At 32.7% G+C, this 12,942-nt stretch overlaps 1 protein-coding gene across 2 annotated transcripts; it reads left to right on the forward strand.

Moving 5' to 3' along the window:
- The first annotated feature begins 479 nt into the window (after window positions 1-479).
- Window positions 480-12,680, forward strand: LOC128168061 (uncharacterized). Of its 2 annotated transcripts, none has more exons than XM_052834149.1 (15): window positions 480-678; window positions 4,682-4,819; window positions 5,591-5,760; window positions 5,899-6,004; window positions 6,154-6,254; window positions 7,060-7,221; window positions 7,485-7,578; window positions 7,823-7,892; window positions 8,045-8,160; window positions 8,294-8,568; window positions 9,102-9,159; window positions 9,438-9,652; window positions 9,855-9,945; window positions 10,100-10,217; window positions 11,567-12,679. In XM_052834149.1, exons 2-15 carry the CDS (start codon window positions 4,687-4,689, stop codon window positions 11,742-11,744), a joined length of 1,887 nt encoding a protein of 628 aa, XP_052690109.1. In that variant the 5' UTR covers window positions 480-678; window positions 4,682-4,686; the 3' UTR covers window positions 11,745-12,679. The 2 variants fall into 2 exon arrangements, with proteins under 2 accessions (XP_052690109.1, XP_052690110.1); XM_052834150.1 differs by lacking the exon at window positions 480-678 and adding an exon at window positions 3,179-3,207 and having other exon boundaries at window positions 11,567-12,680.
- The last annotated feature ends 262 nt before the right edge of the window (window positions 12,681-12,942 follow it).

Consider the following 12,942-nt stretch of genomic DNA (forward strand, 5'->3'; position numbering starts at 1 on the left):
TGAAGGAAGGTTAAAGAGAGATAACTCGGGTTAAATATTTAAAAAGATCTAATGTTACATAGTGTCACAAAACAAATGACCCATCTCCAAAAAAAAAACAAAAACACCCCCCCCCCCCCAAAAAAAAACCCTCTTCACAGGACTTCAGTTCTGAAATGAGAAAGGACCCTCCCCGCAAAAAAAAAAACAAACCCCCAAAACCCCCAACTAACAAACAAACAAACAAAAAACCCATACAAACAAAACAACGCACACCTAACTCCAACACCCCTAAGAAAAACCCACAAATAGTCGTAGTTATATATTCTAATTCTTGTACATTTTAGCATATTAGTTACGTTAAAAAAATGTAAACTTGTGTGACCTTCCTCTTAATCCCTTTACCAGACCGTGACAACCATTCACGCAGTTTGAATTGGTCATTGCTTTAACAAAACGGGTATCAAAGGTTCTTTTCCATTGATATTTAAATGGCGGGATTGAACCGAAACAACAACATGTGGTCAAACACGTGAATATGTCCATGTACTGTTGAATGGTGTACATATAGCAGATAGATAGTCATAGGAAGGATTTGGGATAAATCTAAAAGCTTTTACTTTTAATATTTCGGATTATTACGTTGAAATTAATCGTAACAACTGGATATAAAATATCACCGCTCAAGTCTTTGTAAAAGTAAGTACACGTATGTAGAATCTTAAGTTTTATCTTGAAATTATAAAAAACATCGTTTTATCATTATCATCATATGATGTATATAAAATATTTTTCCCGAATTACGCTGACATTGTATGTATACTTTAGGGCTGATTAGCGACGACGACATTCATCGTCGAGCTTACTGCCATTCTTTGCACATTTAGTCATGGTCAGCTAAAGGCTTATACCAACCATTGTCCGAATGCAATATCCCCCCCCCTTTGCACACATTGTTTACCTTCCTGGATTGCTTATCTATAATAGTTTGGTTTTAATTTAATGTCACGATAAACGCAAAAAGGGAATATATGGTTATGGTTATTTGACTTATTTCTAAGTTTGCAAAAAAAAGTGGGGGGGGGGTATCATTTTCAATTGTTCTTCAACTGCTAGATGTATATACCGGTCGGGGTGGTTACGGTCGGTTGCATGCAGATTGTGGGGAAATTCTGATTACATTCACTTTATTTTGGACGAAAGAATGTTTCAAATAAAAGGGAAATAGATAAAGAAACAACACAAAGTTCTGAACTTATTTTTTTTACAAGAAATGCCATATTTCTTACACAGATTTTAATGTCCTGTGCACACTAAAACAGTTGAATGCAGTTCTCATTATACGTTCATCATATTGTAGACCCAAATCACTCTGTCCAGGTATTGCAAATATAAGACAATAAATCGAGGAAAACTTGCACCATATGACCATATTTCTGGTTTCTCCCTCTCCGCTTCATCAATACCTTTTTTTTAAAATATATAAAAATATATTTAAAAATATAAATATTTTTTAAAGTGATTACATCACAAAATGGCGATTTTAAAAATGCTTGGATCAATTCATTTGGTTGTTTATCATCATATCTCAGTGGTTAAAATAAAGGGCTTATGAACCGCATATACTGAGTTCGAATACGCCTGGGACTTTTGTTCATGTTAACTGAATTTAAATTGTTAAAAAATCCCAATTGTTATCCAACATTGCATATGTTATTGCCTATTTGGCCAATATACTTCTTATACATCATGCCATCTATTATAATCGAGTATTTTTCTGCTGATTTGTAAAACTATTTCAAGGTGTAGTGAGCCACTTTAAAGTATTATGCATGTGCGACGTAATACTAGTAATCTGTATTAGACAATGAAACAGGTAATGTTTTTGGAACGCAGCCCGCAAATCCTATTATACTGAATAATGCATTTTCTTTAGGGGCCCATATCTAAGAAACTAGAGATGACCACATCATCATATTTTTACAGTGGTTGTGGTTTACCACTAGTAGAGGATCCTGAAAAATTTTTGCCCCCAATTATGAAAAATAAAGTTTGAATTGCAAATTGCATTCTGGAATATAGTTCACATTTGAATCGCAAATAACAAAGTGCAAACTGCGTTCCAACAACCGATTGCCGGTTAAGAATATAGAATTTGGACAAGGAAATTTATTCTCACAAACTTTCAAACGATCCGCAAGTCATCATTACAAAATTTAGAACCCGTAATCACATATTATCAATTGAAACTGGAAGGTTGAACGATGTAGAAAGATGTTATATGATTTTTTAGAACATATCCCACTTTTTCATCCAATTAACAGTCGCTAAATATTTTTGTAAAAAGATGTTTTTAATTATTAAGAATTTCTCTTAATTCACAGCAACGTCACATTTCGATTGACAGCTAAGAGAGCCGAAAACAATAGAGACATTGTCTGATTGGCGCAGAACTTTTGATCGGCTAATGAAAAAGTGGGTTATGTTTTAAAAGGGCATGGTCACGATTTTGGTCAAATTCTGTTTTTCTGTTTTTATTACTTACAATGCTTTAGAAATGCATTTCCAATGACTAAATGAAATTGGAGAGTCAGTAGTGAAGTTAAAAAAAAGATACAGGGCTCACAATTCTCTGTCATGTAAACAAGGCTCGTGCCCTGTTTTTGTTTACATTAGTTCAATATACCGGTAAAAGTTCTTTTTCAAGCTGAATTTTCCATCTTCTTATTTTCATTTTACGCACAAATAAACAGATCTTAACGCTTACCACATTTGTTTTCGGTCTAAAACTGGAGTTTTCACTTAAAAGTTCAAAATGTAAACAAAAGCTTTGTTTACATAGCAGAGACTTGTAAGCTCTGTAACTCGCTTATAACTCAACGAATGACAATTAAATTTTGGTTGCCTATTTAAAATACCTTATTAAACCATTGTAAACATTAAAATGTTTATGTATTCTTTCATTTGTAGTTTCGATGACATATATATATATTTCCTCCAATCCTTAGTTTCTGACGACACTTACCAAGAAAATATGCTTCCTTTGGAATCATTATCATAATTATATCTAACGTAACCTGCGTGCTGAAAGTAAACGTCATAAATAAATAAGATGCAAGGTAATTTAGATAACATTTATGGAGAATCACACTGCAGCCTTGGACTCTCTAAAACATTTTTTTTCACAAATTTAAAACAGCAGAAAGTAACACGGAGTATTACACGAAGGTAATGCACAACAGCCATTTTATAGTAATTTTGTTTTCTGTTTCTTTCTTAATTGTTTTTAAATAGAAGCTTGCAGAAATAAAAATGTAAAAAGTGTATGAAAGTTTTTTAATACAAAAAGTTACGGATGCTTGTCAGTCAACAAATTAACCATCAGATCTACGTTAAACTTACAGATATGTTTTCTTCAGGTATTAATTAATAATTATTAATTAATGAAAAAATCCATATAATTATTTTACCTTTTAAATTTGGAAATACTCCTACATTTTTACATAGAGCTCTTCTTCAAAAAGAGATCAATACAGTCTAAAAATGGCGACGACAATCGAGCCCTAGCTCTTAAAACTATCTATCATGTTTTTCAAAGATTTTTTTGTTCTCATAGATGCCAATTTATAAAAACAAATAATAATTTATAAAAAAAAATGTGTAATTGACACTACTAGACATTATTTATTAGACTAATTAATTTTAATTAAATAAATACACGTAGATTACCGTAATTTGATGTATTGAATTTATTAACATTTTTAAACTTTACAATTTCTTACAACCAAAACAGATTTTCATCACACTCATACAGGATACCAAAAACTATAATGAAGTTGAAATATCCTTCTTTGTTTAGATTTTGAGTTACCGGGGACGGCCACCAAACGATCGTATACATTGGGCAAGGTTGCACTAACTGGAACATACATGTAATCTACAGGTTTTGGAAAGTTTTGAAATGATGTTGCAATGTGACAGACTTCACACGTTAGTGGAGAGTGTGTAAGGTTGGGTTAACTAGGACTCCACACGTTAGTGGAGAGTGTGTAAGGTTGGGTTAACTAGGACTCCACACGTTAGTGGAGAGTGTGTAAGGTTGGGTTAACTAGGACTCCGCACGTTAGTGGAGATTGTGTAAGGTTGGGCTAACTAGGACTCCACACGTTAGTGGAGAGTGTGTAAGGTTGGGTTAACTAGGACTCCACACGTTAGTGGAGAGTGTGTAAGGTTGGGTTAACTAGGACTCCACACGTTAGTGGAGAGTGTGTAAGGTTGGGTTAACTAGGACTCCACACGTTAGTGGAGAGTGTGTAAGGTTGGGTTAACTAGGACTCCACACGTTAGTGGAGAGTGTGTAAGGTTGGGCTAACTGTGATTTGTGTGACATTATTTTTCGATCAACGATTGTATTTCTGGCATACAAAATATAATTAGCATGCAAGTTCCTGTCTTTGCATATTTAATCTGAAAAAAAACCTCACAATTTTTCAATGCACGCCCAATTTAGCCGTATATATTCTATTTGAAGTCACACTGTAACTCGAAATAAAATTTCGATTAGTTATGAGAGCACAGAACTGGACATCCCACATTCAAATCTTACAATGTATGATGCTATATATCATTATGTATGTTGTAATAACCTTTAGGGTTATTGTATTATGTTTTTGTGTTTTTAAATAAATCATATTCCTTTCAGTCGGAATGAAAACGAAAGCGAGGGACACCCTTTTAACTTTCACTGACATTAACCTGACTTTGAAAGAAAAGGCTATACTCACAAACGTCAATGGAGAAGCCAAAAGTGGGCAGATTTTGGCGATCATGGGTCCCTCAGGTGAGAATCTTAAAGTTTCTAAGTGATAAAATATTAATAATTTACAACACGTGTAGGAACTGTTCCAAATTTTTAAAAGCGTTTTTTCGTCGCATTTACGTATGTATAAATTAGTACATGATCATTGTCAACCCTAGCTACTTATCCGTTTTCTGACGTTTTACGTTTCCGAAATGTTCAGCCCCTTTAACAAACGTTGTTATACAAGTAAAAAGTTTTTTAAGCCAGGTATTGTAGTTCGACTGAGAAATAAATTAAATAGTGGTAGACGAGTGCCTTCTTCTTAAAACACTGAAAACTTGATTTCCTTAAAAAAAACAAATGCTTCACAATTCTGTTAAAATAACCTACAAAAAACCATATTTCGGTAAATGTATTAGTAATATATGAATATGAGCAAACATTAGAAGTCTTTTTGATGTTTTAGGCCATGCAAAATGCATAAAAATACATGTACCTACATTGTAACTGGTGTAGACGACATTTCGTTTCAAAATTACACGCATGTACAAAATATGTACATTATTGTCCCAAAAGTTTATATCGGAAGAGTAATATAGTGTGAAATTATTAAAATGCGTGAGTTTTTGGGGCTTATTTGTGAAAATGAAATTTCGTGGTTTCTTCAGCTTTTCAGTTTCAGTTAGAAAGATAACGCTTTTTTAAGTTATTTTCGTCGAGGATGTAAATTCGTTGAAATTTGAGCCACCACAAATTCTAATGACTAAACAGTATATGAGAATGTTGAAATAAAATTTCATTTCGTCCAAGGTTCGGGAAAAACATCTCTCCTCAACATTCTGGCAGGGGATCTTCCAATGTCATCAGGAACGGTAACCGTGAATGAAAAGCCCTTTACAAAGTTACAAAAGCGAAAACTTGCTTACGTACTGCAGAGTGACATTTTTTTGACAAAACTCACTCTGAGGGAGACATTATACGTAAGTAATTTGACGTCGTATTTCGTGTCATACAATTCATGTATTTCAAAGATATAAAATCAATGAATGATGAATGGTTTTGGGTAGATTTAAGAGGTGATTGGGTTGTTGTTTTTTTTTTTTTCATGCGACTCTCAGTTTACCGCCATGATTAGACTTCCTGACCACGTGTCAAAAGCAGACAAACTGGCGCGAATCGATGAAATTGTGGATGCGCTTCATTTAAGAAATTGTCTGGACACAAGTAAGACAATCTAAATGGTCTTTGTATTGGTTTTACCTATGTATATGTATGTACGTTTTATATTAAAAAAAAGCTTTGGCGGTATACTAATCTTTCTAATAAAGATACGTCGTACTATTATCATATTGTATGAAATTACTTATTTATAGTTATTGGTGACTTCATGCATCGTGGATTGAGTGGAGGAGAGAAAAAGAGAGCTAACATAGCGTGTGAACTTCTCACAGATCCTAACATTATGTTAATTGATGTACGTATCCTTACAAATATCATATACCCGCTAACCGGTACTTAATGGATTACTGGAACAATACATCTTGATATTGATACTGTTGTGTATTCTAAACATTCTATATTTTGTGAATTAAGCAAAAGTTGTCCGTTTTTGAAATTGGTATTTTGGACCGTAAGCTTCCATTTTTGATTTATAAAATTACAGTAGAGCACGTTTTTCGCTTTGGAGACTGATGTCAAGGAACTCAATAAAACGTCTTTAACACAGAGATGAATCTTAGTTTTCTAAGGGATTTAAAAAAAAATATGTCGAGAATTTGGCGGAAAATTAATTATTTTGAAAAAGACATATCCAGAAACCCAGCCCCTCTTTCTAAATATACGTATTATAACCACTCACTTCCACCAAGAAATAATAAAAAACCCAAATAAAAGAATAGAAAAACATCATCGTAAACCCAAACGCTTAGTCCTTTTGCGAAATCACTAAATTTTTTGTCAGCTTCATGTGTTACTTCATGCTCTGTTTTGATTGGCTCCTTCACACAGCTTGGCACAGCTCGACACTTTTGTGAATGCTATGTTAACATTTGGTAAAATACGTTGGATGTACATGTATTGATATCATGGTTCAATTCTCTAAAAAAGGTCAGAAAATCTAATATTTTATGAATGGGTAGAGCTCACAATGTATTATATTTATGAAAACTAATAGTACTAAGAAGCGACCCGCTGCAGGTTTAAGACATTGTTCAATAAGTGTCGGAATGTATGAAAAAAGTGAGCTCTATTAAACATATTAACTGATTTCCGGTTTTCAGGAGCCCACTTCCGGTCTTGATTCTAGCACTGCTCACGTGCTGATGGAAGAACTGAAGGACTTTGCCTCTCAGTACAACAAGACTTTGCTGATTACCATACACCAGCCTTCCAGTCAAATCTTCCACATGTTTTCTACACTACTCTTACTTGTCAGGGGTCACGTGAGTATTATTTCTAATATGATTGGTTGTCATGAAAACACATTTTATTGATAAACACGTGACAAAAGACACAGTCCAGTATAAATTCCCTCTCTCAATAAAAATTGAATGTTTAATGTAATTTTCAAGTTTTTAAATAAATTCGCATAATAGACTTTTCAATGTCGAAAGATTACATTAAAAGTATCAAAACCCATTTTCAGTAAAATTGTGCTTAGCATTTGATTATAACTAATTTAATATAGATTGGTTTTATATTACAGGCAGCCTACTTTGGGGGTGCGCAAATGGCATTGAAATACTTTAGTGACCTCGGCCTTGACTTTCCAGGCCAATATAATCCATCTGATATCCTGTGTATGTTAAGCAATAGCTTCGTTACATATTCTTTGATTGCTTTTCTCCTCTGATCATTTATAGTTCAGTTCCAAAAATATAAAATGATAAACGATTTTGAAATATTGCTATGACATGATATGCGTTATTTTTAAAATAAGCATGACTGTTTATCATAAGATGTTCTAAGAATTTAAAGTTACTGAGTATTTTTGCTTTTGAAACAACCAGTATCTTTGATTTTAATTTCATTTTTTTTTTACAGTAGAATTACTTACAACAGACGAAGAAGTAATCAATAAAATCATTAAAGCATCGACATGGAAAGGCAAAATGTAATATTAAAGTATTGTTTTTAAATATTTACTGTCAAGAATATCGAAAATTATTCGTTTTTATCACTAGTTATTAAAGAAGAAGTTTTAACGATAGAGTAATGAAAACTTAACAGTTCAATATTCAACTGTAAATTTATTTACACATTTAGACAAAACACGGAGAAGAAAAACTGTATAGGTAATGGCGTAGTTAACGGTATTCACAGTAAAGAAGGAGATGAATATACCCAGAATTCCGTGTTGGGTCTTGGTTACTACAAAAAAGGTATGCATTTACAGGAACATGCATAAGGTTAAATAAAACTTAATAAAACATTAAATATACCGGGTATAGCTTGAAGTCCAATATATGTAATGGTTAAAGTTATATTACACCAAAATATTTTTTTTCTTGCTAGATACATGTACATCCGAAATAGTGTTGGATATTTCCTCTTTGGAAAAAGGTGTTCAAGCAAGAGTGGAAACGACAGGACCCTCGCACAACAAGAAATGGCCGACCTCGTTTTGGACACAGTTCAAAATGCTTTCTTGGCGAAATGCCAAACAATCAAGATGGCGGATTTTTGACGACTGCGTCCTGGCGCATGCGGCAATCGTTGCTATTGCGTATTGTGTTTTGTATTATCAGATACCCGACACAATTGAGACGCTTCGCGACAGAATGGGGGCCGTAAGTAACATCCTTTTAGAGAGAATTATGGGACATAAAGGACTATATGCGGTATTATGCAATTCTTGCCCTCCAAGTTAAAGGTCCATGGAGAGCTTTAACAATTATATTAAAGATAGTTAATCTCATATTGAAATTATGTATTTATTTATATTAAACGTTTTCATACCAGTGACGTCATTATGTAGACATGACTTCATGAAGATTGTCTAATTAACCCATTTGTTTGCAAAATAACGGGAATTAGCAAATTTTTGTGACGTCTTAGATAAACAGCCATTAGACAATGAATGATGACTATGATAAGATTAATGAGAGACGTCCTCTGAACAATGTTAAAGATTTGAGTTTGATAAGATACAATTTAAAAATTGTTTACAACGGGGAGGGGAGGGGAGGGGAGGGGAGGGATGCATATATTTTACCATATCATATACATGTATAGAAAATCTAGTCCTATTTCGATTTCAAGTAATTTTGGTCAGTGTTCATTTATTTGATTAAGAAAAAACCCCAATTTTTTTACTTGGCAGGTTTTCTTTCCTTTAGTATTTTGGGGATTTGCTATGGTGACAGACTCTGTGACTAGTTGTAAGTATTACCATTTAAGATACTAATATGGCTACACCATTTGAATATATTAGCATTATTCTTTATCCAATTTTCCAATATCCGTTTTTTCCCAAATGTTTAAAGTATGAATTATCACATAAATTGATAATTCCTTTCTTAAAAAATTTTTGTTTGTAACTTTCATAATACCATGTAAATCTTTGAAAAAAAAATTATTTTAGAAATAAAAAAATGACATGAATAATCAATGAAATTTTTCAAAATTCCGACTCATATAAATAAACATCTTGAAACAGTTATAGGAGAACGCGAAGTGGTGGTTAAGGAGAGGAAAGCAGGGGCCTACCGATTGTCCGCGTACTACATAGCCAAGATGGTCAGTGAACTGCCAATGCTCATCATACTCCCTATAGTTCAACTTTCTGCCATGTATTGGATGGCTGGGATAGGAGGACCAATAACATTTGCAATGTACATCGGGATCAACCTTCTAAATTGTTTTACTAACCAGGTGAGTAAGGTTATCGTTTTGCATGTTGTATTGACAGATGTGCTTAGAATAACCTTATTCAACGAAAACTTCTTCAAACATCCCAGAAATCAATTTCCAGCAATATATTAAGTTGAAATTTAGGTTGAGATAAAATATAAATATGCAGAGTAACGCAATGTCATGTTTGCATATAAATCTGAATCACGTCTTCTAATTTCAGAGCATTGGATATATTATTGGTGCTTGCGTTCCAAAGTTCAAATACAGCATAACAACCGTGAACACAATAATGGTCCTATTCCTCATATTAGGTATTTGTCCTGTGACAAAATGATTCGCGTTAATGATATGTAACACGCATCACATACCTACCACAACAGAACTTGAATTTTATATATAATCCATGATCCCAAAACACCATTTTAAGAGTACGAGAAGATGCTTAAGTTTGACTTTATGTTTTAGGTGGATTTTTCAACACTCATTTTCCTAGCTGGTTTGCCTGGGCTAAATATCTATCTTTCCTGTACTATCCATTTGCAGCCATTGTGACCTTGTTGTTTGGAGACATTGAGCCTTTCAGGTAATATACTCAATATTTTGTGGTTTTAATCTTAAAATAGTAATGCAAAGTATAATTCCTAAATTATTGCTATCCCATTCTCTTTCTTGTGACTTGTTTTTTCCTTAAAAGGGATTAATTTATTAAAGGAAATAATTCAAATTTTAAAAGCTCATGTTTGTGGTAAAAAACACTTGACAATCCTGTGGTAATATGGCAAAAAGATACATGTAGCTATATTTGCATTCAATATAGTTATTTGTTGACATGCAAGTTATTAATATTTTGAAAATCTGTTTTAAAACCTGAAAAATTTACGAAGCAAGTTCCTGACAACAAACAAAATGCAAGATGCAAAATAGATATATTTACATGCAAGATATTTATGTCAACCCGCGAGATAACTAGGTTAACATGCGACTTATTTATGTCAACATGCAACTTTCTTACGTCGGCATACGATATAACTACATATGCATGTATGTTGAAATGCAGCATTAGAATAAACAATTCGTATGTGAAAGAAAATTATGTAGACATAATTTATGTTTCATTTTTTCATAAATAATTCATAAGTAATGAGTTTGCATAATATTTGCATGCTTACATACATATCTCACATGTTAACATAATGATGAATAACTCCTATGCTGACATAAATAAGTCGCTGTTTACATTATTATCTCGCATGTTAACATAAATAAGTTTCATGTTAATTAACTTTTTTTGTATGTGAATGATTTATTTTATTATATTTATTTCATTATAAATTATCATTTTATAATTTCATTGTACATAACATACGCGAAGTGTGTTGTAAATGTTTACAACATTTATTCTTTGAAAGTTTATGATACCGTCTGAAAAATAAATTGAAATAACTCAATGTTACATGTTATTTAACTATGAAAAATAAAATAAAAACCTTATTATCTTTCCATCATCTCAACATGGATGTATCAGGATACAACACCATTACATATGAAACAAATTGTTTATGTATTATGGTGTCGCTACACCATGCAATAAAGAAAAACAGTTATGTAAAGAACCAAGTAGCCTTTAAAAAGAGAGATAATTCTCACATAAATAAATAAAAAATTCGCGGAACCAGAACATTTTTTCGGGGGATGGGGGATATTGTGTGTTAGCCTGGGGAGGGTGTTCGAGGCTATTTCCTGGGGAAGGTTGGTCCCGACCACTTGAGCCCCTCCTCTTCCAATCCTCGCATGCAGAGGGTGATTAATTTTAATTTTCATGATTATTTGTGACAATAATTTATAGGCGACGAGTCATAAAGTTGTGTTTACAAATAGAATGCTGGAAAATTTCTAAAAATTTTAAATGTACTTTGAATATTTTTTTTGCAGTTGTGGCTCTTCCCAAACGTTCAAACAGTGCCAAAATGAAACAGAACTTGTAACCGGAAGTGACGTTTTGCATAGTATGGGGATTGACATCCCTGTTTATTGTAGCATTGGAATGATGGCTGTATTGGTTGTAGTATTACGTATCATGGGGTATTTTGCTTTAAAATACAGATTGTAAAACACACACAGAGAGAGAGAGAGAGAGAGAGAGAGAGAGAATGAGAGAGAGAGGTCTTAAATGTGACGTCTTGTAATTTAAGGATAAAGTTATATATGTAAGTTTTTGGTCTGCAGTTTAAGTCTTTCTGTAAATGTTCATATGCAGGACTAATAACAGAGCATGATTGATGAAAGTTTTACTGTGTTTGATGGTAAATAACAGACACTGTACAGAGAAAATTCAGAAGAGGAATGTTGCACTCCTGAACCTTTACCTTTCTTCCATTGCTCTGTTAGGTAAGTTTATCTAAATAAATTGTATCAACTCTAATTTGATGAGTTATACCAATTTTTAGTATTAAATATTTACTCGGGCGCACTACTGCACATCAGTTGATTTTTCTTCGGATAAAACCCTGCATCCTGAGTAATTGTGCCTAGGAGCCTTGAAATCTAGCATGCAACATTTGATTTTTGTTTTGTAATATTAAAATAAATTGAATGCACAAAACATTTACCATAATTAATGCAATTAAAAGAGATAACAACATAATGGTTTACTTTGTCTATCCTTCTTTTCTGATTACTGACTTTAGGGTATTTTCAGCCCCTTGAGTGTTTCTGTCTCCAACGTCAAAGTACAAACTATAAAGGACATTGTTGTTCTCCCAAGTTTCTTCTGTCCTTTTCTATAAAACAATAAAATTAGAACCTTAACGCTCCGATATTTTAATATTTATTTTTCTAGGAAATAGGTTTCATGCATTCAGTTTCGAAGGTCTTCAAACGTCATGTATATACTATGTCATCATGATTGAATCATGGTTCTAACCTAAGGAACTGATGGTTTTTAGTTTATCATAAAATGGTTTTCTATACAAGTTAGGAAAAAATTAATTTCCGTTTCTACCTACATTTTAAGGGTTTTCCATTATTTAAAAAATGTTAATGCTTATACTAATGTTTAAATGACATAAGATATTAAAATAATAATCAACATTTTAATTGACATAAGATATTAAAATGATAATCAATGGTAAAATGTATAGAATTATGTATTGGGATCTTTTTTATGATAACCCAAACACACCAATAATATTTTATATGTTGTATAAAAAGAAATATAAATGAATGGAATCCGATTATGTTACGTGTATGGGTGCAATACATATGTCTTTCCCATATCTAGAACTAGAGGGTGGCCTTATTCTTAGCAT

Source organism: Crassostrea angulata, chromosome 10 (genome assembly GCF_025612915.1).
Source record: "Crassostrea angulata isolate pt1a10 chromosome 10, ASM2561291v2, whole genome shotgun sequence".
NCBI classification, from domain to species: Eukaryota; Metazoa; Mollusca; class Bivalvia; order Ostreida; family Ostreidae; genus Magallana; species Magallana angulata.